At 44.9% G+C, this 27679-nt stretch overlaps 1 protein-coding gene across 1 annotated transcript in view; it reads right to left on the bottom strand.

Annotated features, from left to right (window-relative positions):
- Positions 1-27679, bottom strand: part of cacna2d2a (calcium channel, voltage-dependent, alpha 2/delta subunit 2a) — a 758554-nt gene that overhangs the window by 364649 nt on the left and 366226 nt on the right. The window contains exon 10 of the mRNA XM_041191642.1: positions 10532-10690. Coding sequence (XP_041047576.1) covers positions 10532-10690 — 159 coding nt within the window. The remainder of the gene's footprint in view (positions 1-10531; positions 10691-27679) is intronic.

Here is a 27679-nt window from a genome sequence, read left to right as displayed (position 1 = left end):
CAAAGGTAGGCAGGAAAGAAAGTTATGAAGATGATAGAAAGAGTCTGCAAAGGGATATAGATAGGTTAAATGAGTGGATAAAAATTCAGCAGATGGAGTGGAATGTGGGAAAACGTTAAGTTGTCCATTTTGGCAGGAAGAATAGAAAAGCAGAACATTTAAATGGAGAGAGATTGCAGAATGTTGCAGTACAGAGAGATCTGGCTGTCCTGGTATCTGAATCACAAAAAAAAAATATGGATACAGCATGTAATTAGGAAGGCAAATGGAATGTTGGCCTTTATTGCAAGATGGATGGAGTATAAAAGAAGGGAAGTCTTGCTACATCTGTACAGAGCATTGGAGGAATTGCACCTAGAGTACTGTGTACAATTCTAGTCTCCTTACTTAAGAGGGATATACATGCATTGGAGGCAGTTCAGAGAAGGTTCACTAGGTTGATTCCTGGGGTGAAGGGGTTTGTCCTATAAGGAAAGGTTGAGCAGGTTAGACCTAAAGTCATTGGAGTTCAGAAGAATGAGACGTGATCCTGCTGACACATAAGTTTCTGATCAGGCTTGATGCTGGGGTGATGTTTCCTCTCATGGGGGAATCTAGAATGATGGCGCAGTTTAAAGATAAGATAGAGATTTGGAGGAATTTCTTCCCTTGGAGAGTTGTCAGTGTTTGGAATTCTCTTCCCCAGAGCAGTGGAGGCTGAATTATGGAATATATTAAAGGGTGAGTTGGACAGATTTTTGATTGACAAGGGAATCAAGGGTTATGGAGGCCAGGCAGGAGAGTGGAGTTAAGGCCACAATCAGATCAGCAATGATCTTATGATTTTATGATCTTGATTGACATCTTGGATAATGACTGACCCCCTGTAATATTGATCGACCTCCTGTGATCCTGTGATATTGATCAGCCTGCCTGAGATAGTGATTGGCAGACAAAAAAAAAATACAGGTACAGCAAGTAATTAGGAAAGCAAATGTTGGCCTTCATTGCAAGATGGGTGGAGTATAAAAGTAGGGGAGTCTTGCTGTACCTGTACAGAGCATTGGTGAGCAGGATATATGTACGCAGCCAATCTCTCTCTAATGAACCCTGAAGTCAGCATGTTGTAACCAGGTTTTGTGAATTATCATTTTTTCCTCCCCAAGTGGTATTGTTGCTGGACTAGTGATCTAGAGACACAGGATAATGCTCTGGAGACCTGGGTTTGAATACCACCATGGCAGATGGTAGAATTTGAATTCAATAAAAGTCTGGCATTAAAAGTCGAATGATGACCACAAAACCATTGTCAATTGTCATAAAAACCCATCTAGTTCACTAATGCCCTTTAGGGAAGGAAACCTGCCATCCATACCTAGCCTGGCCTACATGTGACTCCAGGCCTACAGGCAATGTGGTTGATTCTTAAAAGCCCTGGGAAATAGCCTAGCAAGCCGCTCAGTTGTATCAAACCACTGAAAAGACAGGATGGACCACCCAGCATCGACCTAGGCACCGGAAACAATGGCAAACCCTTCCCTGTCAACTCTGCAAAGTCGTCCTTACAAACATCTGGGATATGTACCAAAATTGGGAGAGCTGTCTCCCAGACCAGTCAAGCAACAGCCTGATATAATCATAGTCATGGAATCGTATCTTACAGATAATGTCCCAGACAACACCATCACCATCCCAGGGTATGTCCTGTCCCAACAGAGAGTGACATACAGTCGGGAGGGAGTTGCCCTGGGAATTCACAAAATTGACTCTGGCCCCCATGAAGTCTCATGGCATCAGGTCAAACATGGACAAGGAAATCTCCTGCGGATTACCACGCACTGCCCTCCCTCAGCTGATGAATCAGTACTTCTCCATGTTGAACACTACGTGGAAGAAGCACTGAAGGTGGCAAGGGCACAGAATGTACTCTGGGTGAGGGACTTCAATGTCCATCACCAAGACTGCCTCGGTAGCACCACTACTGACCAAACTAGCCGAATCCTACAAGACATAGCTGCTAGAATGGGTCTGTGGCAGGTGGTGAGGGAACCAACAAGAGGGAAAAACATACTTGACCTCATCCTCACCAACCTGCCTGCCGCAGATGCCTCTGTCCATGACACTATCGATAGGAGTGACCACCACACAGTCCTTGTGGAAAAGAAGCCCCGCGTTCACATTGAGGATACCCTCCATCATGTTGTATGCCACCATCGCCATGCTAAATGGGATAAATTTCAAACAGATCTAGCAACTCAAGACTGGGCATCCATTAAGCGCTGTGGACCATCAGTAGCAGCAGAATTGTACTCAAACACAATCATGGCCCAGCATATTCCCCACCTTACCATTAACATCAAGCCAGGGGATGAACCCTGGTTCAATGAAGAGTGCAGGAGGGCATGTCAGAAGCAGCACCAGGGATACCTAAAAATGAAGAAGTGTCAACCTGGTGAAGCTATAACACACGGCTACTTACATACTAAACAGCATAAGCAGCAAGTGATAGACAGAGCTAAACGATTCCACAACCAACAGATCAGACCTAAGCCTCTGTAGTCCTGCCACATCCAGTCGTGAATGGTGGTGTACGATCAAAAATAACTGGAGGAGGGGATTCCACAAATATCCCCATCCTCAATGATGGAGGAGCCCAGCATATCAGTGCGAAAGATAAGGCTGAAGCATTTGCTACAACCTTCAGCCAGAAGTACCAAGTGGATGATCCATTTCAGCCTCCTCTAAAGGTTCCCAACATCACAGATGCCAGTCTTCAGTCAAGTCGATTCATTCCACGTGATATCAAGAAATGGCTGAAGGCACTGGCTACTGCAAAGGCTATGGAACCTGACAATATTCCAGCATTAGTGCTGAAGACTTGTGCTCCAGAACTTGCTGTGCCCCTAGCCAAGCTGTTCCAGTACAGCTACAACACTGATATATATACCTGGCAATGTGGAAAATTGCCTAGGTATGCCCTGTACACAGAAAGCAGGACAAATCCAACCCTGCCAATTACCACTCCATCAGTCTACTCTTGATCATAAAGGTGTCATCAACAGTGCTATCAAGGGACACTTGCTTAGCAATAACCTGCTCAATGACAATGTTTGATTTGCACCAAGGCCACTCAGCTCCTGACCTCATTACAGCCTTGGTTCAAACATGAACAAAAGAGCTGAACTCCAGAGGTGAGGTGAGAGTTATTGCCCTTGACATCAAGGCAGCATTTGACCGAGTGTGGCATCAAGGAGCCCTAGAAAAACTGGAGTCAATGGGAATCACAGGGAAAACTGTCTGCTGTTTGGAGTCATACCTAGCACAAAGGAAGATGGTTGTGGTTGTTGGAGGTCAATCAGCTCAGTTCTAGGACATCATTGCAGGAGTTCCTCAGAGTAGTGTCCTAGGCCTAACCATCTTCAACTGCTTCGTCAATGACTTTCTTTCTGTCATAAGGTCATTGGGGATGTTCGCCAATGATTGCACAATGTTCAGCACCATTTGCAACTCCTCAGATACTGAAGCAGTCCATGTCCAAATGCAGCAAGACCTGGACAATATCCAGGCTTTGGCTAACAAGTGGCAAGTAACATTCGCACCACGCAAGTGCTAGGCAATGACCATCTCCACCAAGAATCTAATCACTGCCCCTTGACATTCAATGGCATTACCATCGCTGGATCCCCCACCATCAACATCTTCGGGGTTACCATTGACCAGAAACTGAACTGGACTAGCCATATAAATACTGCGGCTACAAGAGCAGGTCAGAGGATGGGAATCCTGTGGCGAGTAACTCACCTACTGACTCCCCAAAGTCTGTCCACCATTTAAAAAGCACAAGTCAGGAGTGTAATGGAATATTCTCCACTTGCCTGGATGAGTGTATCTCCAACAACACTCAAGAAGCTTGACAGCATCCAGGACAAAGCAGCCCGCTTGATTGTCACCCCATCCACAAACATTCACTCTGTCCACCACTGACTAACAGTGGCAGCAGTGTGTACCATCTAGAAGGTGCACTGCAGAAACTCATCAAGGCTCCTTAGGCAGCACCTTCCAAACCCACAACAACTACCATCTAGAAGGACAAGGGCAGCAGATGAATGGGAATGCCACCACCTGGATATTCCCCTCCAAGCCACTTCACAGCCTCTGGGTCAAAATCCTGGAACTCCCTTCCTAACAGCACTGTGGGTGTGCCTACACCACATGGACTGCAGCGGTTCAAGAAGGCAGCTCACCACCACCTTCTCAAAGGCAATTAGGGATGGGCAATAAATGCTGGCCTAGCCAGCAAAGTCCACATCCCGCAAGTGAATAAGAAAAGTACAGCATGGGGTTAGATGCAGAGTAAAGCTCCCCTTGCACTGTCTCCATTAAATACCCCCATAGCAGTTACAGCATGGGGTTAGGTACAGGGTAAAGTTCCCTCTACACTGTCCCCATCAAACATTCCCAGGACAGATACAGCATGGGGGTAGGTACAGAGTAAAGCTCCCTCTGTTTCATCAAATGCTCCCATGGCAGGTACAGCACGAGTTAGATACAGAGTAAATCTCGCTCTACTCTGTTCTAGCAGATGCTCCCTGGGTAGGCACAGCCTGGCTAAGATACTGAGTGAAGTTCCCTCTGCACACTGTCCTAAGAACACTCCCATGACGTGTACAGCATGGGGTTAGATGCACAGTAAATCTTCTACAGTGTCTCATCAAACACTTCCAGAGCAGATAAAGCATGATCCTTGTGCAGCACTGCTTTCTGCCTTTTGGAAATCTGAGCAACTACCATTCACCTCTCCTCTCTATTTTCTGTTTTGTAGCCAGCTTCCTATCCAGTTGTTTGTTTGTCTACATACTCTGACCTTAATCTTGAGTCTACCTTGCGATAACTTGTTGAAATCTTTTGAAAATCCTAATTTATTCATCTACTGCATTACTTATCATGTCTTTCTGTTTCTTTTTCAAAGATTGATGAAACATGACCTTCCCTTCTGAAAACCATGCTGACTACTCTTTACTATATCCATAGTTTCTAGATGGTTTTCTACTATATCTTTCACTTATATTTATCCTATCTTATCCCATTATCTTTTCTACCATTGACATTCAGCTAATTGGTCTATACGTTCCCTGGTATCATGACTCCAAATTGATTTTTTTCTTTATTCTTTTATGAGATGTGGGCATCCAGTAAGGACTTCAAGGCTGGGTAAGGCCAGCATTGGTTGCCCATCCCTAACTGCCTTTGAACTGATCTTGCCAGGTCATTTCAGAGTACAGTTAAGAATCAATTAAATTGCTGTGGGTCTGGAGTAACCAGATACCAGACCAGGTAACGATGGCAGATTTCTTTTCCTAAAAGCCATTAATGAACCAGATGGGTTTTTACAATGGGTTTCATGATCACCATTGCTGAGGCTAGCTTTATATTCCAGATTTATTAATTGAATTTAAATTCCATCAGCTGCCATGGTAGGATTTGAACACATGTACCCAGAGCATTAGCCTGGGTCTCTGGATTACCACTCCAGCGACATTACCACTTCACCACCATGTCACCCTCAGTGAGATCCATCTTCCTAGGGAGGGACAACTGAAGGAACAAGTGGGGGATACACCTTCTACTAGAAAGGCAAGGCTGAGAGCAAGCCTCATGTCCACGGAATTGGTTTTGCCATCCAGAAAAGGATCTTGAAAGCACTGCCAGAATTCTTTAATTGTATAAATAAAAGACTCATAATACTTCACCGACAGATCAGTCGTAACCAATAAGCCACTGTCATCAGCACTTATGCTGTGACCCTTGATTCCGATGAAGATGTTAAAGAGAAGTTCTACTCTGGCCTTGAAGTCCTCACTGCCATTCCAAAAGAAAAAAAGATCACTCTTCTGGGGGACTTAAATGCCAGGGTTTGTTGTGGATCCAATGTCTGGAGTGGAACAACTGGGAGAAACACAAAAGATGTCCTCCTGCTTACAAAGTATGCTCAGCATTGCCTGAATATAACAGATAACCTCTTCCACCAGAAGGACAAATTTAAAAGAAAACATGGAGGCATCCTAGATCAAAGCACTGGCGGCACCTCCTGGATTATGCTATTGTTTGGGTCAAAGACCTAAGTGATACCTGTATCACTCCACCCATGGAGGGGACTGACGCTAACTGGACAGATCATCAACTTCTTTGAATAAAGTCAGCTGTACCTGATTCCTGTGCTCAGAAGATTGGCATCATTGTCGCCAGGGCTAGTCCAACTGAAAGGAATGCTGAAATATGTGAACTCCTAGAACAAAAAAGAGCAGCCTTCATTGCCTGACAGACAACCCAAGGTTGCAAGTCAAGAAGGCAGCATTCCAACAGCTCAAGACCTACACAATTCAACAAAAGTCCTGGGGTAAAACTTTTAGCTCGGCGGGCAGGCGGCGCTGTAGGAATTGGCAGCGCGCCCGCCAACAATTAGAAGGCCTATTAAGGCCATTAAAAAGGTAATTAAAAGGAATATTTTGCTGCCCATCCAATCTTATGTTTGGTGGGCAGGCGAAAAAGCCAAGCGCCCTTTGCACTTTTTTGGAAACCTCATCCACAGGCAGGATTGAGTTTCCAAAAGCAAATAAAAAAAATTAAAAATTTATTTTTTCATTAATAAAACGTCCCTGTTCATGTGACAGAGTCATGAGGGGACATTTCATTACATTTTTACTTTTTTTAATTATATTTTTTCATACATCTTCATCTCCCTGATCAGCTCTCTGCCTCGGGGGATTATGTAGCATGCACTTATGTGCATGCGCGAAGGTCGCACTTGCCCAGCTCGTCCTCCTCTCCCCCACCCCTCCGTCCCCACCTCCCGGACAGGCGGCACTCAGTGCTGCTGCTTGTATTTCACGCTGAGCAGGCCTTAATTGGCCGGCCAGCGTGAAATTGCCTTCCGGGCCCGATCATGGTCAGCATCCCGACTGTCCCTGCCCGCCTCCGCACGCCAAGGGCAAAATTCTGCCCCTAGTGTACAAAGCCATTGTCATCACCACACTCCTGTGCTGTCGAACAAATGCTAGTGTCTTTCTTGAAGCCGGCTCCAGTAGCATTCAGGCAAAACTCCTGCAAAATCAATTTCAATGGGTTGGACACTATGTCTGAGTGACCAAAAAGCACTTCCTCCACCAGGTTTTGTTTTCTTAATTCTCAAATGCCAACGTTAGAGGAGGGCAAAGGAAATGCTACAAAGGCATTGACCTTAATGACTGGAAGAAGTTTGCTACCAATCATTCAGAATGGCGCCAACTTGTCCATCAAGCTGCATCACACTTTGAGTCACAACGTCTTAATGATGAGACAGAGCAGCAGCAGAGAAGGAAAGAAAAGGAAGAAAATTCTGCACTCTGGATCCCACAACCTTGTGGGATGCCCTGCCCTACGTGTGTGAAGATCTATGGGTTGGGAATCAACCTGTTCAGTCATATGAAGACCCATGGCAGAAACACATGACCCTGAGTAGACATCATCCTCAAATCATGGAGCAGCCGAAGACAACATTCCCTAGATTTGTCTCAGAATCACAGAATGGTTACAGCACAGGAGGCCATTCAGCCCATCATGCTTGTAGTGGCTCTCCGAAGGCGCAATTTATCTAGTGCCACTTCCTCGCATTCTCCCCATAACCCTGCACATTCTTCCTTTTCAGATAACAATCAACTCCCTCTTGAATTCCTTGACTGAACTTGCCACAACCACACACTCGAGTCAGCACATTCCAGATCCTAACCACTCACTGCATGAAAGTTTTTCCTCATGTTGCCATTGCTTCCTTTGAAATTGCCTCAAATCCGTGTCCTATGGTGCTCGATCCTTCCACCTATCAGTACAATTTCTCCCTATCTCCTCTGTCCAGTCCCCTCATGGTTTTGAATATGTCGATCAAATCTACTCTCAACTTCCCTTCTCCAAGGAAAACAGTCCCAGCTTCTCCAATTTATCTTCATGACTGAAGTTTCTCATTCCTGGAACCATTCTTGTGAATCCTTTCTGCATTTCCTCTGATGCCTTCACATTCCTCCTGAGGTGTGGCACCCAAAACTGGAAACTATACTCTGATTAAGGCTGAACCAGTGTTTTATACAAGTTCAACATAACCTCCATGCTCTTGTACTCTATGCCTTTATTAATAAAGCCCAGGGATACTGTGTGCTTTATTAACCATGCCATCAATTTGTCCTGCCACCTTCAATGATTTATGCATATTTATACTCAGGTCCCTCTGCTCCTACACTCCCTTTAGAATTGTACCCTTTATTTTATATTGCCTTTCTGTTCTTTCTACGAACTCCCTTTTTAAATGCAAGAATCACATTAGGTGCTGTACTTGGTACTATTCACTATTTGTTCATTTTTAAAATGTTAATAATGTCTCTAATATCCATTTTTTGACTGCTTATACAATCCTTCCAGGCCAGAGGTATTATCCTCTCTAAGTTTGATTAGTTTATCAGTTATTCCCCTCCCTCCACCTTACTAAAATATTGTCACATCTTTTTTGATCTCTTTTACTTCTAGTGTCATGGCATATGATTAGCATCAAATTATGAAAATCTTCATGTTTTGGACCAACTAGGCTTGGTCAGGGATTGTTCAAATTCTCATGGTTAAAATTTGGACCAGCAGTCCAGCCAAGAATCTAGGTCCTTGGGAGTGAAAGGCAGCCTGCATACTCCCTATCCCAACACTTGCTCATGCTCACTGCAGATGATACCATTACCTCGGGAATAAAACCAGTTGACACCACGCTTTAACCAATTGGCATGTCTCTACTAAGTACTCTATTTTAAGAGATCGGGGCAGAAATTGGCCTTGGAACATGGCACAGAACAGGAACTATTGGATCAGCCACACGTTATAGGCAAGAGAACTGAATATCAGGGGCTGAGTAGAATGGGTGACTAATCCAGTATCGCCTATTTTGTACCATCATCCAGACAAATGCCTACCCCCAGATTTACAAACATTTCTGATAATGCTGAATTGCATTTTCTTCACAATTTGTCAGTGGCTTAGTAATCCAAAGGTCCAGACTAATGCCCTATGGTCATGGATTCAAATCCCATCTTGGCAGCTGGTGAGATTTAAATTCAAGAAATAAATGTGGAATTGAAAGCTAGTTTCATAATGCTGACTGCCCTCTGAAATGGCCTAGCAAGCCGTGCTGTTCAAGGGTAATTAGAGATGGGCAAAAAATGTTGGTCTTGCCAGTGTCAACCACATTGCATGAAAGAATAAATAAAAAAATCAGTTTCTATTCTTATTTGGAATCTTATTACTCATGGCAACAACAGGAGAACTGACTCAGAAAAGTGGAAGAGCTAAATTAATATGCTCAGTTGGAATGTCATGTACATGGAGGAAGCAGGGGATGCAGATGGTGAAGCACTGCAGCAGGGCCCAGATCAACACCTGTTTCTTCTGCTAAATACTAATCACTACTCTAAAACCAACCATTAACGAGTCGACAATTCAAGATTAAAGGAGGACAACGCTTTCCTCCTGTAATCAAGTCAGTGAGTTAAAAAAGTATCAGCTGACCATTCTCAGGGTGATTGGTAGGTTTCATTGTGCTTAATAAGATAAAAACACAATACTGTGGATGCTGGAAAAATTCAGCAGGTCTGGCAGCATCTGTGGAGAGAGAAACAGAATTAAAGTTTTGAGTCCATATGACCCTTCTTCAGAGCTGAAGAGAAGTGGAAATGTGATGAAATGTACAATGTTTAAGTGGGGTGGAGCTGGAGAGAAGGCCAGCGATAGGTGGGGACAAAGGAGGGATTGATAAAGATGTCATGAACTAAAGGACAAAGGGAGCACTGGTTAGTGCTGAAAAAGATGCTGATAGTGGCATAAAAGTAAGAAAGCAGAACGTGATAATAGCACAGCAAGGGTAGCATTGTGTGAAAGAACAACATGGAACAAGTAAGAGATAGCCCTGTAAGGAATGGGGTGGGGAAAGGGGGGTGGTGGTGATGGGAAAAAAATTGGATAGAAAATGGGATGGGGGGGATAAAACCACAAATAAATGAATAAAAAAATATAAACATGTGGATAAAAAATAAAAATGAATGTTTTTCTACATTCATTTTTATTTTTTATCCACTTATTTTTATTCATTTATCTGTGGTTTTATCTCCTGATTAATCCCATTTTCTATCCTATTTTTTCCCCACCACCGCCCTTGTTCTGCTATTGTCACATTCTGCTTTCTTACCTTTATGCCACTATCAGCACCTTTTTTTAGCCCTTACCACTACCATAACACTCCTTTTGTCCTTTAGTTCATGACATTTTTGTCAATCCCTCCTTTGTCCCCACCTATCGCTGGCCTTCTATCCAGCTCCACCTGCTCCACCCCACTTAAACAGTGTACATTTCATCACATTTCCACTTCTCTTCAGCTCTGAAGAAGGGTCATATGGACTCAAAACTTTAATTCTGTTTCTCTCTCCACAGATGCTGCCAGATCTGCTGAATTTTTCCAGCATTTTCTGTTTTGTTTCATTGTGCTTACGTTGAGTAGCTGATCAAAGGCATAATTGAATCCTGATTTGTAATCTGTGACTCCCTGGGCAATCATCTCCTGCACGGCATCTTTTAGAACCTTCTTGTTCCGTACATTGGCTTGGACCAGCTGCTTGAAACAAGCCACAGGATTGGCTTCATCGTTGAACTGCAAAAGAGAAAAAGACAAGCCGGTCAAGTAACAGCACAAATCAAGTGTTCACAATGCAGGCCAATATTAATCCAGCTGGGCATTTATCAACCAATCACAGGCCAATATCAAACCAGCTGGCCATTTATCAACCAATCATAGGCCAATGACAAACCAGGAGGCCAGTTATCAACCAATCACAAGCCAATATCAAACCAGCTGGCCATTTATCAACCAGTCACAGGCCGATGACAAATCAGGAGCCACTTATCAACCATTCATAGACCAATTGTGTTTTCAAAGTCTAAATGCAAAACAGTCAAGTGGTCAATAACCAATTGCAACCAATCAACAAAACAATTTTCATTTGTATAATTCCCTGAAAATGCATGTAAGGGAGAGAGATGATGCTTCAAGGTGGATGCCTCAAGATGTAGCATGTTCAAAAATACTAAAAATGAAAACATCCATGGCACCAGACCCCCATTGTGGAGGGAGATCCCCTCTATAGTGTGGACAGCAGCTGCAACTATGGTCATTTAGAAGTCACAACTACAGATGGTTTAGAAAGCCAACTGGAGTACTGCCCTCCCCCACAACATGCCCAGTCTGCTGCTGAGAAGCCACCTCCTCTCACTGGCTCTGTTTCAGCTACCACAGAGGCCCACCTGCTGACCAGAAATTGGTGCAGGAGAGCTGAGGTCATGGAGGTCTACAGCAGAGAAAAGGTCCCTTAGATGCCTTTATTGGTTAGCCAATACTTGCTTTTGGAAAACCATTCAGTGCTGAGACCTCACTGGCAAACCGACATGTTGACCGAAAGCAAGAAATTCTAAGCTTGTTTGCCTCAGGTCTCACCGCCGCCGTCCTTCAAAAATTCAGCCCTAATAGTCACAACCACCTAAGTGAGACAGTAGTACTCACATCTCCCAACAGGAGACACCAAACAGGCTGCATCAGTTCAAGAAGGCACGCACCACCACCTTCTCAAGGGCAATTCGGGATAGGCAACAAATGTTGGCCTAGCCAGCGACAGCCGCATCCAAAGAATGAATTAAAAAAGCCAATGCGAGACCCAAGTACACACACTTCCCAATGTTAATATGAAATAAAAACAGAAAATTCTGAAAAAATCAGCAGATCTAGCAGCATCTGTGGAGAGAGAAACAAAGTTAACATTTCGAGTCTTCTGAAGGCTCAATTTCAAAGGCACTTTTCAAGATACTTCACAAGAGTGTCAGCAATCAAAGTTTGACACCGAGCCACATAAGAAGCTTTTTGGGCAGATGAGATGTCGGTTTTAAGGAGCATTTTTAAGAGGTAAAGTGAAATAAAGAGGCGGAGATGTTCACAGAGAGAATTCTAGAGCTTAGGGCCTAGGCAGCTGAAAGCATTGCCACCAATGGTGCAGCGATTAAATTCCGGGATGCTCAAGAGGCCAGAATTAGAGGAGCAATGATATCTTGGTGGGATGTGGGGCTGGAGGAGATTATAGAGATAGAGAAGGATGAGGCCATGGAGGGATTTGAAAACAAGAGTTAGAATTTTAAAATTGAAGAGTTGTTTAACTGGGAATCACTGTAGATTAGTGAGCACGGAGTGACGGATTAACTGGACTTGATATGAACTAAGGCACCATAAACTAAAATAACCAAATTTACTGAATGACACCCAAATGAAGAAATTACCACAAAGACTTCACTTTTTGTTACTTTTACTTTTAACACTAATCAGAACCAGTGCAATTTAAACATGAATTAACAGGCAAACAATAAAAAGGTAAGTTTGACTTTAAATACAGGTCAATACAACAAAGATACATCTTACACAACTTCAAGCATCCAATCACTCCCTGCACAAATTGGCACTATGTAGCTACACAGTTCCACAATATGCTGTTCTTTATTCACGCAGATTAGTTCAGGAGTCCTATCTGACACTGCATTCACCTTCAAGTTTCACAGGCACGTTTATCATCAGCAAGGCATATTTCTACAAACTGTCTCTTGCTTAGTTCATGACAGTCCTGATGGTGTAGCTCTCCAGAGCTCCTTTTCAATTGATGAACCAACAACACCCCTGTTTACAGTTTGGCTACTTCTTGGAAGACACCCAGCGGCGTCTCCCAGCTATTCATACAGCTTTCCAGGTTTTAGATCTCTTTAGGCAGGTCGCACATTGCCTCCAACAGCTCTTGTCTCTTCTTTTGCCAAACAGGAAATCTGTCCCTCTTCCTGAGAGTGATTTGCTTCTTCTCATAAGATCACATGATCATAACTTCTTCAGAAGAATTTGGTGTGGTTCCTCTTCCTGTCTCTGTTTGCTTTCTCTTTGTGTCTGCATCTGTGCGCAGATCACCTTCACCCTCCAGCTCCCCTGCTTGTAATTCTCCTGTGCCTGAAGCTCTTCTTTGTGTTTTCCAGCCACATGACTTCTGGTCATAACTTCATTCCTGTTGGTACAACTTCCAGGTCAAGGATTGCCTGGTCACATGACCCAGTATTTCTTATTATCCAAGAAAATTACGATTGGTCGCTTTATAATTGATAGAAACTTTTCAGTCATTTTCAAACATTCCTAAAAACAATTATAGATTCTAAAGACATTTCAAAGAATTACACATTATCTTTACTGTTCAGATTTTGGGTCAAAGGTCATCACACAAATTCACAGGAACCTGCCCCACACACCTATATCTGACACATTCACAGAAACACTCCCCACACACCTATATCTGACACATTCACAGAAACACTCCCCACACACCTATATCTGACACATTCACAGAAACACTCCCCACATACCTATATCTGACACATTCACAGAAACACTCCCCACACACCTACATCTGACACAATCACAGAAACACTCCCCACACACCTACATCTGACACATTCACAGAAACACTCCCCACACAACAATATCTGACACATTCACAGAAACACTCCCCACACACCTATATCTGACACATTCACAGAAACACTCCCCACACAACAATATCTGACACACTCACAGAAACACTCCCCACACAATATCTGACACACTCACAGAAACACTCCCCACACAACAATATCTGACACATTCACAGAAACATTCCCCAAACAACAATATCTGACACATTCACAGAAACGCTCCCCACACACTTCTATCTGACACACTCACAGAAACACTCTCCACACACTTCTATCTGACACACTCACAGAAACACTCTCCACACACTTCTATCTGACACACTCACAGAAACAATCTGCATACACCGATATCTGACACACTCACAGAAATGCTTCCTACACTGATATCTGACACACTTACAGGCGCAGATTTTTGGTTATGGGTGCGGGCTGAAAAACAAGTTGGTGCGAGCGACCCCAGAATAAATCCACAGGCTGCTGGGTGTGGAGGTGAGCTGGGCGCAAGGCCTGCCTCTGTGCTCTGGCGCCGTGAAATAAGTAAAATATAATAAAACAAAAATACCCTCCAGCTCTCACAACCTCCACACTCTCCCTATGCCCTATCCATGCCAAACTATGCCAATCCTTGCCTTCACCCACCTGCATGGACCCCACACCACTATGCCAACTTAGTTACACTCTACCCACCCCTCATGGCCCTTATACCCCCATGCCAACTTTGTGCCAACTCATGCCAACCCATACCTCCACCCTTTGCCCTTACACCTTCCATGCCAACTCACCTGGTATTCTTGGACAGTGCCTTGACAGATTTGACATTTTCTGGATAGCTTTGACAGGTTTGACAGCTGTACAGCTCCTTAACTTTTTCTTGACAGCTGGGCAGTTCCTTGATAGCTGGACAGTTCTTGACATTTCCTTGACAGCTGGACATTTTCTTGACAGCTGGACATTTTCTTGACCGCTGGACATTTCCTTGATAGCTGGGACATTTTCTGGAGAGCTGAACAGTTCCTGGACAGCTCCTTGACTGCTGGGGCAATTCACTGACATTTCTCTGATAGCTGGACAGTTCCTGGCCAGTTGGACAGTTCCTCGACAAATGGACAATTCCTGGACAGCTCCTTGACAGTAGAGCAACTCCTTAACATTTCCTTGACAGCTGGACAGTTCCTGGAGAGTTGGAGAGCTCTTTTACAGATTGACAGTTCCACTGCTTTTGAACGTAAGAAGTGCATCATCATGTTAACTTTTAACAATCCCAAAGGGTGTCTTACCTCTCCAAAAGGGTGCCTTACCTCTCCCAAAGGTGTCCAGGGACCCTATCCAAAGGGGTAACGAACCTCTCCAAAGGGGTACGTACCCTGGCTATCCAAATGAATCCACCAAGTTCAGACCTCCTCTTACCTGTTCCAATCTGCACCCTACAGATTGCACACTCCTGTTTTTCCAAAATCCCACTTCAGTGGAGGCAGCTGGTGATTTAAGTGGCCAATTGCATAAGCGCAAACCCTGTACCAACTCCAATCCTGTCTCACAAAGATGGGAAATGCCAGGCTCTCTGTCATGGTAAAAAACGGGGCCACAGAAACTCTCTCACACACCGATATCTGACATGCACTCAGAAGCTCTCCGCACTCACTGATATCTGACATATTGTCTGAAACCCTCCCAACTCACCAATATCTGACACATTCTCTGAAACTCTCCCCACTCACCGCTATTTGACACATGCTCTGAAATTCTCCCTACCAACCGATATCTGACACACTCCCAGAAACTCTCTCCGCATATTGATATCTGTGACACTCTCACAAACACTCCCCACGAGCTGATATCTGTGACACTCTCTGAAACTCTTCCCACACACTGTTATCTGACACACTCTCTGAAACTCTCCCCACACACTGATATCTGTGACACTCTCTGAAACTCTCCCCACTCACTGATATCTGTGACACTCTCTGAAACTCTCCCCACTCACTGATATCTGTGACAATCTCTGAAACTCTCCCCACACATCGATATCTGACACACTCTCTGAAACTCTCCCCACTCACCAATATCTGACACACTCTTTGAAACTCTCCCCGCTCACTGATATCTGACACATTCTCTGATACTCTCCCCACAGATCAATATCTAACACACTCACTGGGTGGCATTTAATTGAGGTGATGAGAGTCTCGCCCACCTCCTGAAGAGCTGGCGAGTATCCCACATTGTCTCTTTTTGGGAAGGCCCATTGAATTTAGTGGCACTTAAGCATTTAACTGAGATCAAGGACCGCAGAAGTCCCACTCGCCGAGAGCTGCTGGCCAATCAGAAGCAGATCTATTGAACGGCAGCACCACCTGGGTGGCTATGGTTGCTGCCGGTGTGACACTCGACCAAGGCCTAATATTGTTGGTGGATCCCAGGCCACAGGTGTGTGATAGCAGGACAAGAGTCATAGGGTGAGGGTCACAGTGGTAGGGGTTTTGGCAGCAAGGGCCAGGGACGGTGTATCCGGTGGAGCATTCCTTCCCGATGCCGAGTCCCTCGATCAGGCACTGAGTGCCTTTGAATGATTCCACCACTTTTTTACCCAGGAGCCTCTCAGCAGTTAATGACCACATAGAGATCTCTGAAGGAAGTCTGTTCATATCAGTTATCTGTATGTGGAGGGTGTTTCTATGAGCACTTCAGATATCTGTGTTCCCCACATTGTGAGACCTCTGCCTGTCTTTGGGTTATACAAGCGGTGGCGGGATGAGGCCATTAAATGCGCATTAATTGCCCACTTAAGGGCTTCAAATGATGAGGGGGCAGGAAGTCTGTCAACGGGCATTTCTGCAACAATCCACATAAATATCTCTGAAGAACGTCTGTTCATATCAGTTATCTGTGTGTGGGGAGTGTTTCTATGAGAATTTCAGGTATATATGTTCCCCAGATGGTGAGACCCCCCCCTCATCTGTCATAAAACAAACTTAATTGGCGTGGACCCCACCCTCTCGCCTGATTAAACACCCTTCGCCAATAAGCTTACCATGGGAAGGACATTAAATTCCATTCACAAAAATCCTTTCCCACACACTGAAGTTTGACACACTCACAAAACCATTCCCCAAACACAGATAGCTTATAAGTACTGAGAAATAATTGTGCTTTCTGAATTCTTTATAATCGAGGCAACGCGCCCTCCTACTGGAGCTAGTATGAATTATCAGAGCGGTATTGGCTTGGCTACACCTTTGGCCTCTGCAGTTCTCCAATTCGTTTATCTGAGTAGAGATATTTGGCTGTTTGAGATAATGATCCCTTTGCTCTCCAAGATTATAGGAAATGAAGGCAGTAACTTCAAGCTCACAGTGGGAAAATATCTTTACTGTGAAACATTGATCTTTCACCTCAATTAACTGGCGATTGAAGTGCAGCCAATGGTATGATGATGCTGAGCTGAAGCAATCCTCAGGCCCATCTGCTGCGGATGGCAGAGTTGCTGATGAGAAGGGGAGGAAGCAGACAAGCTCGTCTGCTGATAGATTACAGGTTGATTGGTGATGCCTAGGAGGGGAACATTACAAAATGTAATGCCTCTCACCAATTCTACAGCTGTCACACATAGACTTTGGGATAGCTTTTTAATGCAAGCTCTTTGACTAAAATCCATCGCTTGTTAAACTCGAAGTCCACCATCCACTAGGAATTACATCTAATTGGTTTACCTACCCAAACGGGCTGCAGCAGTTCATAAAGGTGGCTCACTCTCACCTTCTCAAGGGCAATTAGAGATGGGCAACAAATGCTGGCCTAACCAGCAATGCTCACATCCCATGAAAGAATAATAATAAAAAATCATCCCTGTTCTAGAGAAATCAATGGGTATTTGTACATGAAAGATATCAAACATTTTTACAGGACACTACACTATACTAGCTATGCTATCAGCAATCTGCTTCTGAATGAAGACACATTCCAACAAGGACATGCTCCCAGATTATCAGATAGAATGGAAACTGGCTACATCATAAATGTTGGATTATTGCTGAGTGATGATGAAACTCAAAGCAGATTAAATTCTCTTTGACTTATTGTTTTCTCAGGGGTGAGATCAGTATCTACAGATTCCTATCTTCATCCTGTCCTGCTATTCAACTTCTTTTTTAATCAAATGCCCTCATTCACCTCAGTGAACAAGCCTTTGACTCAGTGCAGCATTCCTGCCTGGGTTTGATGGTGCAGGATTCGAACTCCACTCCAGCCAGTCCTGGCTTGCAATTCTGGATTGACCTCTAGTGGGATAAACGCATCCTGTAGGTTTGGTGGCCCAGCCAAGTCTCATTGTACAGGTGTGGGAGCCCATAAAATCTGGTGGTAGAGGTCACAGGTTTGGGAGATGCTGTTGAAGAAGCATTGGCAAGTTGCTGCAGTCACTGCTGTCACTGTGCATCAGTGGTGGAGGTAGTGAATGTTTAAGGAGGTGGATGGTTTGCTGATCAAGTGGGCTGCTTTCTCCTGGATGGTGTCGAGCTTCTTGCGTGTTGTGGGAGCTGCACCCATCCAGGACAGTGGGAAGTATTCCATCACACTCCTGACTTGTGCTTTGTAGGTGATGCAAAGAGATTTTGGGGAGTCTGGAAGTGGGATACTCACTGCAGAATCCAAGGCTGTGTTCGACAGATTTTTAATCTGTAGATTTTTAATCTACAAGGGAGTCAAGGGTTTCCAGGCAGGAAAGTAGACTTGAGGCCACAATCCGATCAGTCATGGTCTTATTAAATGGCACAGCAGACTCAAAGGGCCAAATGGCCTACTCCTGCTCCTATTTCTTATGTTCATATCTTAATTCCCAGTCTTTGGTCTGCCACAGCATTTATGTGGCTGGTCCAGTTAATCTTCTGGTCAATGGTGACACCAAGGTGTTGATGATGGGGGATTCAATGACAAGGATGTTGTTTAATGTAAATGGGAGGTGGCTAGTGTTAACTGTACATTCATTGGATCTTAATTGTATTCAGGGTATTAATTGGGGGCTCATTGGAACAGGCTAAAACAGGACTGTGTTGTTGGAGGTGTTTGGAATGCAATTTGTATCTCTGCAAATAAAAGCTAATAAGTGAAAAAGGACTTCAATTCAGTGTTCCTTACTTCACTGCCTGGCTGAGTTTTGATAGTTTGATAGACATTCTCTTGTTGCAGATGGTCATTGCCTGGCACTTGTGAGGCGTGAATATTACTTGCTGCTTATCAGCCCAAACCTGGATGTTGTCCAGGTCTTCTTCCTTTGTGCTAGGTATGACTCCTGTCAATAGAAAATCCTTTCCCCAATTCTCTTGAATATTTGCATTTTACTACAGGGCTCCTTACTGCCATACCGAATCAAATGCAGCCTTGACTTTGCATGTGTCCAAACATAATAAGAAGAAAACTGGCTAGTTCACTCAGCCTCGACCTAAGCGTCGAATCTGGCTAACAAAGGTGGGAAGGCAAGGGGGTTCCAACAACAAAATTACCCTGGCTGATGAGATTGGGGAGGAGAGGGGGAGAAACAGCATGGTGGGATTGGGTGGAACAGCATGGAAGGTGGGGGGTGGGGGGAATGCATGGGAGGTATGAGATGAAGGGGATGGGATGGCATGGGAGGAATGGAAAGGTGATAATTTGAGAGGAATGAAAGGAATAGGATGGATACAGTATGAGAGGAATGGCATAGGAAGGATGGAATGGTACGGGATGGGGCTTGAAAGAAATGCTGTTGCAATAGATAGTAATTTTGCCACAAATGTTTTGCAGGTCAAACAGTCAGGCAAAACTTGGTCAGATTTAGTAAGCTTTTCCTGATTATTTGACTCACAAAACTTACTAATAAAGTAACAAGCACTTCACACGTCAGTAATAAAGGCACAGGAGTCGGTCATTCAGCTTTTCAAGCTGTTCAGTTAGAACATAGTTGATTGGTGCCCCAATTTACTTGCCTTGCTTCCAAATCCCTTAATAACCTTCCCTGGCAAAATCTATCAATCACAGTTTTAAAATTTTCAATTAACCCCCAACCTCCACAGCTTTTTGAGGTAGAGTTCCAGATTTCCACTACTCTTTGCGTGAAGAAGTGCTTCCTAACATCACCCCTGAATGGCATAGCTCTAATTTTACAGTCTCCCGCACCAGAGATAGTTTCTCTCTATCCACCCAATGAAATTCTTTAATTGTCTTAAACATCTCAATAAGAACACAAGAAATAGGAGCGAGAATAGACCATACGGCCCTGAGAGCCTGCTTCACCATTCGCCGCAATCGTGCTTGATCTCCACTTTCCCACCTGCTCCCCATATCCATAGATTCCCTGAGAGACCAAAAATCTATCTATCCCTAAGTGTTTTGTCACTTCCTAATAATTAAGAATACACACAGCTATCTGCTTCTGAACTCCAACTTCTGGTATGAAAAACAGAAGGTTCCTTTATTCCTTATTTCCACTAGAGGGCAATACATCCAGGACTTAGCACACCCTACTGGCAGGTTTTATATAACAATTCCTTTTCACTAAAATGTCCTTTTACAAAAAAAATAAAGATTAAATACAAACATCACAATCCCAGCATTAAATATATTCAATGATGGAGCATCCAAACCTCTGGGGTAGAGAATACCAAAGATTTGCGACCATTTGAGTGATGATAGAAGAATGGGAGGTGATCTTGGGATGATATTGGGAGCTGTTTCCCCTGGGCCGGAGAATCTCAAACTGCGGGTGACAAGGATCAGCCATTTAGAACTGAGATGTGAAGAAATTTCTTCACTCCAAACATTGTGAATCTTTAGAATTCTCTCACCCAGAGAACTGTGGATGATCAGTCACTGAGTATATTCAAGGCAGAGATCAATAGATTCTTGGATCTTAAGGAAATCTAAAGATATGGGGATAATCCGGGAAGGTGGTGCTGAGGTAGAAGGTCAGCAATGATTGTACTGAATAGTGAAGCAGGCTCAAAGGTCAAATCATCCGCTCTTGCGCCTGCTTATTATGCTTTACATTATATATTCCAGTTCCCTTCAAATGAAAGCTAATGTCCTTTTGAACTCCTTTTGTACCTATCCAGTAACCTACAGTGATCTGTACTTGGACCCCTAAATCCCTTTGACCTTCCACAGTTCCTGGCTTCTCGCCATTAGGAATACACTGATTTATCTTTCTTGGGTACAAAGTGGATAACCTCACACTTCCCCTTATTAAATTCAATCTGCCATAGTGTTGTCCACTCACTTAATCTTATCAATCTCCCCTTGCAACTTTTTGTTCTCACTACTTACTGTGCCACCTAACTTGGTGTCATCAGCAAACTTGGATGTACAACTCTCTATTCCTTCATCTAAGTCATCTAAATATAATGAAAAGCTGGAGCTCTAGTTTAGATCCCTGAGGGATCTTCATTGATCCTGCCAATTCACAATCTCGGTATTAACACCCAAATAAGAATCTAACCCAACAAACATGCGGACTCGAAACGTTAACTATGCTCCTCTCCACAGATGCTGCCAGACTGCTGAGTTTTTCCAGGTATTTTTGTTTTTGTTTTAGATTTCTTGCATCCGCAGTTTTTTGCTTTTATCCAATAAAGAGCCAAATGCCTATCTATCAAACCTGACTACTAAATCAACAAGGCAGCCAGCCATTCAACTCCAATAACTCTCAAGAAACAAGTTGCTGAATCCTTTCCCTCAGAATCCTGACATCCTCCAGAACAACACACTCCAGCTAAAGTGAATCAATAGGCAAAATGTATTTGAGAGCAAAGGCATAGCGACAGTTCAGTTTAATAACATGGGTTCTGTTCAAAAGGGAGATGTGATTCTAATGGGATCCAGTGAGTGACAGTATCCTGAATATCATTGCCAGCCGTCTCGAAAGGTGTGATTTAGAATTCAAACTGCAATGGTCAACATATATTTCTCTCAGTCAGAGAACAATGGGACAAAATTCAATCTTTTCAACAGAATGATAAGCTTCTGTATCACATTAAGTGTGTAGAGAGCACAAACCTTTTCCCACTGTGCTTCTGATTAGCATGGTTATCTACTTTTCTCCGCAGTGTAATAAAGAATAGAAAAATCTCATTTTACCATTTAGCAACCAGACCCAAAGGTGCCTTATCTCGCACAAACTGCTGCCTGACCTCGCTCTACTTCTGCAGGTCCAAATCGAGCCTGAAGCACTGACAGTCCCAGTTATTCTGACCTTGATAGCAGTTGGTTCTGGCTACTTATAGTATTGACATCCATTCCTGAGCTCACAACTGATGCATACACACTCGTTCATTCATGAGACAAAACTCATTTCAATTCTTTAGACGTGAACGTTCTCTGTTTGTTTCCAATACTGGCCACTTGCACATCTCCAATTTTCATTGCTTTGTTGGTGACCATGCCTTCAGCTGCCAAGGCTCTCAGCTATGTAGTTCCCTCCCTAAACCTCTCCACCTTTCTCTCCTCCTTGAATACACTGCTTAAAATTTGCCTCTTTCACCAAGCTTTTGTTCAACTGCCCACATGTATCTTTATGTAGCTTGGCATCAAATTTTGTTTGATCTTTTTTGTTCATTCATGGGATGTGGGCATCACTGACAAGGCCAACATTTATTGTCCATCCCTAATTGCTCTTGAGTGGATGGTAGTAAGCTGTCTTCTTGAACCACTGTAGTCCATGTGGTGTAGGTACACCCACAGTGCTATTAGGGAGGGAGTTCCAGTATCCCAGTGACAGTGAAAGAAAAGTGATATATTTCCAAGTCAGGATGGTGAGTGGCTTGGAGGGGAACTTACAGGTGGTGGTGTTTCCAAGTGTCTCCTGCCCTTGTCCTTCTAAATGGTAGCAGTTGTAGGTTTGGAAGGTGCTGTCTAAGGAGCCTTGGTGAGTTCCTATACCGCATTTTGTAGATGGTATACACTACTGTCACTGTGCATCGGTTGTGGAGGGAGTGAATGTTTCTGGAAAGGGTGCCAATCAAGCTGGCTGCTTGATTGGCAATCTTGAGTGTTGAAGCTGCATTCATCTGGGCAAGTGGAGAGTATTCCATCACACTCCTGACTTGTGCCTTGTAGATGGTGGACAGGAGGTGAGTTACTCGTCTCAGGATTCCTAGCTTCTGACCTGCTCTTGTGGCCGCAGTATTTATATGGCTAGTCCTGTTCAGTTTCTGGTTAATGGTAACCCCAGGGTGTTGATAGTGGGGGATTCAGTGATGGTAATGCCATTGGATGTCAAGGGGTGATGGTTAGATTCTCTATTGTTGAAGATGGTCATTGCCTGGCACTTGTGTGGCATGAATGTTTCCTGCCATTTGTTAGCCCAAGCCCAGTTATGGTCCAGGTCTTGCTGCATTTGGAGATGGAATGCTTCGTATCTGAGGAGTTGCAAATGGTGCTGAACATCATCAGCGAACATCTCCACTTCTGACCTTATGATGGAAGGAAGGTCATTGATGAAGCAGCTGAAGATGGTTGGGCCTAGGACATTAACCTGAGGAGCTCCTGCATTAATGTCCTGGAACTGAGACGGCTGACCTCAAACAACCACACTCACCTTCCTTTGTGCTAGGTATGGCTCCAACCAGTGGAGAGTTTCCCCCTGACCCTCACTGCTTCCAGTTTTGCTAGGGCTCCTTGACACCACACTTGATCAAATGCTGCCTTGATGTCAAGAGCAAGTCTCTCTAACCTCACCTCACTGACCTTAGTTTAGGCCAGGCCACTCAGCTCTTTTGTCCATGCTTGAAACAAGGCTGTAATGCGTTCAGGAGCTGAGTGGCCTGGCCTAAACTAAGGTCAGTGAGCAGGTTATTGCTAAGCAAGTGCCACCTGATAACACTGTTGATGAGCCCTTCCATCACTTTACAGATGATCGATAGTAGAGCGATGGGCGGTAATTGGCCGGGTTGGGTTTGTCCTGCTTTTTGTGTACAAGACGTACCTGGGCAATTTTCCACATTGCTGGGTAGATGTCAGTGTTGTAGCTGTACTAGAACAGCTTAGCTACAGGTGTGGCAAGCTCTGGAGTACTATTCTTCAATACTATTGCTGGAATATTGTCAGGGCCCCTAGCCTTTGCAGTGTCTAGTGCCTTCAGCTGTTTCTTGATTTCATGTGGACTGGGTCAAATTGGCTGAAGACTGGCATCTATGATGCTGCGGATTTCTGGAGGAGGCCAAGATGGATTATCAACTCAGCACTTCTAGCTGAAGATTGTTGCAAATGTTTTGGCCTATCTTTTGCACTGACATGCTCAGCTCTCCCATCTTTGAGGATGGCGATATTTGAGTAGCTTTCTCCTCCAATGAATTGTTTAATTGTCCTCCACCTGGATGTGGCAGGGCTGCAGAGCTTGGATCTGATCCGTTGGTTGTGGAATCACTTAATTCTGTCTATCACTTGCTGCTTCTGCTGTTTGGCATGCAAGCAGTTCTGTGATGTAGCTTCACCAGGATGACACCTCATTTTTAGGTATGCTTAGTGCTGCTGCTGGCATACCCTCCTGCACTCTTCATTGAACCAGGGTTGATCCCTGGCTTGGAGGTAATGGTAGAACGGGGGATATGCCAGGCCATGAGGTTACAGGTTGTGGTTGAGTACAATCCTGCTGCTGCTTATGTCCCACAGCGCCTCATAGTTTCCCCATTCTTGAGTTGCTTGATCTGTGCGCAAGCTGTCCGATTTAGCATGATGGCAGTGCCATACAACACGATGGAGGGTATCCTCAATGCGATGGTGGAACTTTATCTCCACAAGGACTGTGCGGTGGTTACTCCTACCAATACTGTTGTGGACAGATGCATTTGCAGTTGGCAGGTTGGTGAGGATGAGGTCAAATATGTTTTTCCCTCTTGTTGGTTCCCTCACCATCTGCTGTAGGTCCAGTCTAGCAGCTATGTCCTTTAAGACTTGGTCAGCTCGGTCTGTAGTGGTACTACCGAGTCACTCATGGTGATGGACATTGAAGACCCCACCCAGAGTACTTTGTGCCCTCGTCACCCTCAGTGTTTCCTCCAAGTGGTGTTCAACATGGAGGAGTACTCATTCATCACCTGAGGGGGGTGGCGGGTAGTCAGCAGGAGGTTGCCATGTCTGACCTTATGTGATGAGGCTTCATGGGGCCTGCAGTCGATGTTGAAGACTCCCAGGGCAACTCCCTCCCAACTGTATACCACTCTGTTGCCACCTCTGCTGTGTCTGCCAGTGGGTGAGGACATACCCAATGTTGGTGATGGTGGTGTCTGAGATATTATTTGTAAGGTATGATTTCGTGAGTATGACTATATCAGGCTGCTTCTTGACCAGTATATGAGTCAGCTCTCCCCCAGATGTTGGTCAGGAGGACTTTGCAGGGTGCCATTTCCGGTGCCTAGGTTGATGGCGGGTGGTCCTTCTTGACTTTCTAGCGGTTTGATGGTGTGTAGCTTGCTAGGCCATTTCAGAAGACAAAAGGATGGAAGATTTCCTTCCTTAAAGGGCATTAGTAAACCAAATGGGTTTTACAACAATGATTTTGTGGCCATCATTAGACTTTTAATTCCAGACTTTTATTGAATGCAATGGTGGGATTCAAACCCTGGTCTCCAGAGCATTACCTTGGGTCTGTGTATTAGTAGTGCAGTGACAATACCACTACACCACCTCTTCCCCAAGTAGCCCCTTGGTGCGTTTAACTATATTAATGGTATTATATAAATGAGAAATGCATTGTGCTGAACCCCAACACATTCACATTCCTACTTATTTTCCAGCTTGTGATGAGTGTTTGCAAGTTGAAAGGTGCAGCTACAGATCTTAACAAATACTGCAAAGTATACCGAAACAGGTCCGTGCTGTGTTTATGATTCACACAAGCCTCCTCCTACTCTTCTTTATCTAACCTCATTCACATATCCTTATATTTCTTTCTTCTCATATGTTTATCCTGCTTCCCTTTAAATGCATCAATGTTATTTGCCTCAGCTTCTTCTTGAGGTAGTGAGTTCCACATTCTAACTTGGAGGATGTGGTGGAGGTGGTGAGCTCCCACAATGTGGTGCAGCGCACCTGGATCCAGTGTCGCAAGCACTTCAACAACTTGTTGCGCTGTGTTTGAACTCCAAGACATGTCCAAGTCAGGGTGATGACATCCTGGGAGGGGAGCTTCAAGGTGGTGTGGCAACGAGCCATCTGCTGTGCTCCATGTGCTTGCGCCTCCTTGTTATGGAAGGATATACCACGTGGTGCCTAATGTGATGTGGACTGCATGTGTCCAAGGGGGGAGGGTGTGGAGAGCAGGCCTAGCATCTTTGTGGGAGTGTTCAGCAGCAGCGTGGTAGGGAGACACCTGATATGCCCCACTCTGGTTGATATGGGCCGTGTGTGAAGAGAGTCCATGTGCAATTTGCACTAATCAATGCTCATCTCTCATCTTCAGGAGAAGAATGCTCATAACGCAGCAGAACGTGCGAGGACTGGCGGCAGCCAGGCGCAGATCACCATTCTTAGCCAGTTCGAGCAGGAGGCCCTGGATCTGGAGAGGCCCATGCTCCCAGGTCCACTGGTGTCGGTGAGGCTGGGGTGCCACGGCCAGGTATTTATGATCAACAGTGAGGCCAGAATTGTTCTCCCAACAGCCATAGCACTGCTGAATGTTAATTGATTGAAGTCTGCAACATGGCTTGACCATTGGTTATGGAAGGATGAGCGCATAATGACCCGGGGGACAGGGATGCACTTTGTCATTATCTCCAGATTAACTGATCCTCTGTCCTTGTTCTTCCTTTCAGCATCAGCGGAGCAGGGCCGGGAGTAGGAGCAGCAGAGGCCATCTCTCACACCTGAGGGGCCTGAAGTCTCACCAGCATCACACCATTTCTGCGAGGCAGGCACCAGCACAGATACTAGCACTTTGGTGGAAATTCAAACATCAGCTAATGTCCCGGGACACAGTGGTGAGGGCACTTCACAGTCACCAGAGGAGCTGGCAAAGACAGAGAGTGACCATGGCACCAGCAGTCGGAGGATTGCAGGGGACCAGGCACATGCTCAGTTGGTGCCTGATGACGTGCCTCTGGAGTCGTCCGCGACGCAGCAGGTGCAGGAAATGCGGCTAAGTCTGCAGGAGCATCTGGGGGAGATACATGAGGCTATGCTTGGTTTGGTCTCTGTGGTGGAAGAGTCTATGCGGACAATCGCTGAAGCAATGAGCCACATGTCCGAGCGCCATGTGTCCTCCATGGAGAGAGTGGTGACTCTTGTGGAGGGGCTCAGGGCTTCCCAGGGATGTGCTCTGACCATCATCTCACATCGGCGTTGACCTCAGCTGGTCAGTGCCAGTGTAGGAGATGGTCTGGGCATCAAGTTTCCCAGTTCGGTGCCCATCCATCCATGGTCAGTCGGGAGGTCCAAAGTGACCTCACGTCGGCGCAGCAGCTGCCTGGCATCTCTGTGGGCTCCTCTCAGGGCGCTCCGGATGAGGGTGGCAGCTCCTCTGCTGCTCTCCCAGTGACCATCGCATCCAGTGAGGCTGCGACGACTGCGGAGATGCCAGCTGTGGAACTGGCAGCTCCCTCCTAGGTGGGGCCAGCACAGGCTCCACAGGCCAGAGAACGACCGCCAAGGTGTTCGAGGCCAACAGGACAGCAGAGTCAGCAGGCTGTCTCAGATGCCACTCCGAGCGATGGGGCAGCACCAAGGTGTAGCACCCGGAAACAAAAACACAGGGCACCTTAGGCACATCACGGGTTTTTCACTGGTGCTTTTGTGTTGGCCCAAGATGAGGTCATTATGATTTGTTTTGATTTGTAACACTATTGTCTTTTTTTTTAAATAAGTTGTTTGCTTGACAGATTAAAATCAGATATGTCACCATGGCTGAGGGTGCCTCTTTTCTTCTGCATGTGTATGGTTTCCAAAACTATAATGAGTGCTTTGTTGGACATTCAGCTTTATTAACAAGGCCCTAGTTACAGTTCCTAACCTGGCAGATTTTGCACTTAGGTGTCGAGTATTGAGCCTACAGCCTAGGCTTGTCCTGGAGGTCCATCTGTGGTGTATTAGCTGAAGGTTCATTGGATTAAAAGCCTCCCAGGTGTCCATGCCT

Source organism: Carcharodon carcharias, chromosome 7 (assembly GCF_017639515.1).
Source record: "Carcharodon carcharias isolate sCarCar2 chromosome 7, sCarCar2.pri, whole genome shotgun sequence".
Classification (NCBI taxonomy): Eukaryota; Metazoa; Chordata; class Chondrichthyes; order Lamniformes; family Lamnidae; genus Carcharodon; species Carcharodon carcharias.
Note: the sequence above shows the minus strand (reverse complement) of the source record. Positions and strands in the feature narration are given on the sequence as shown.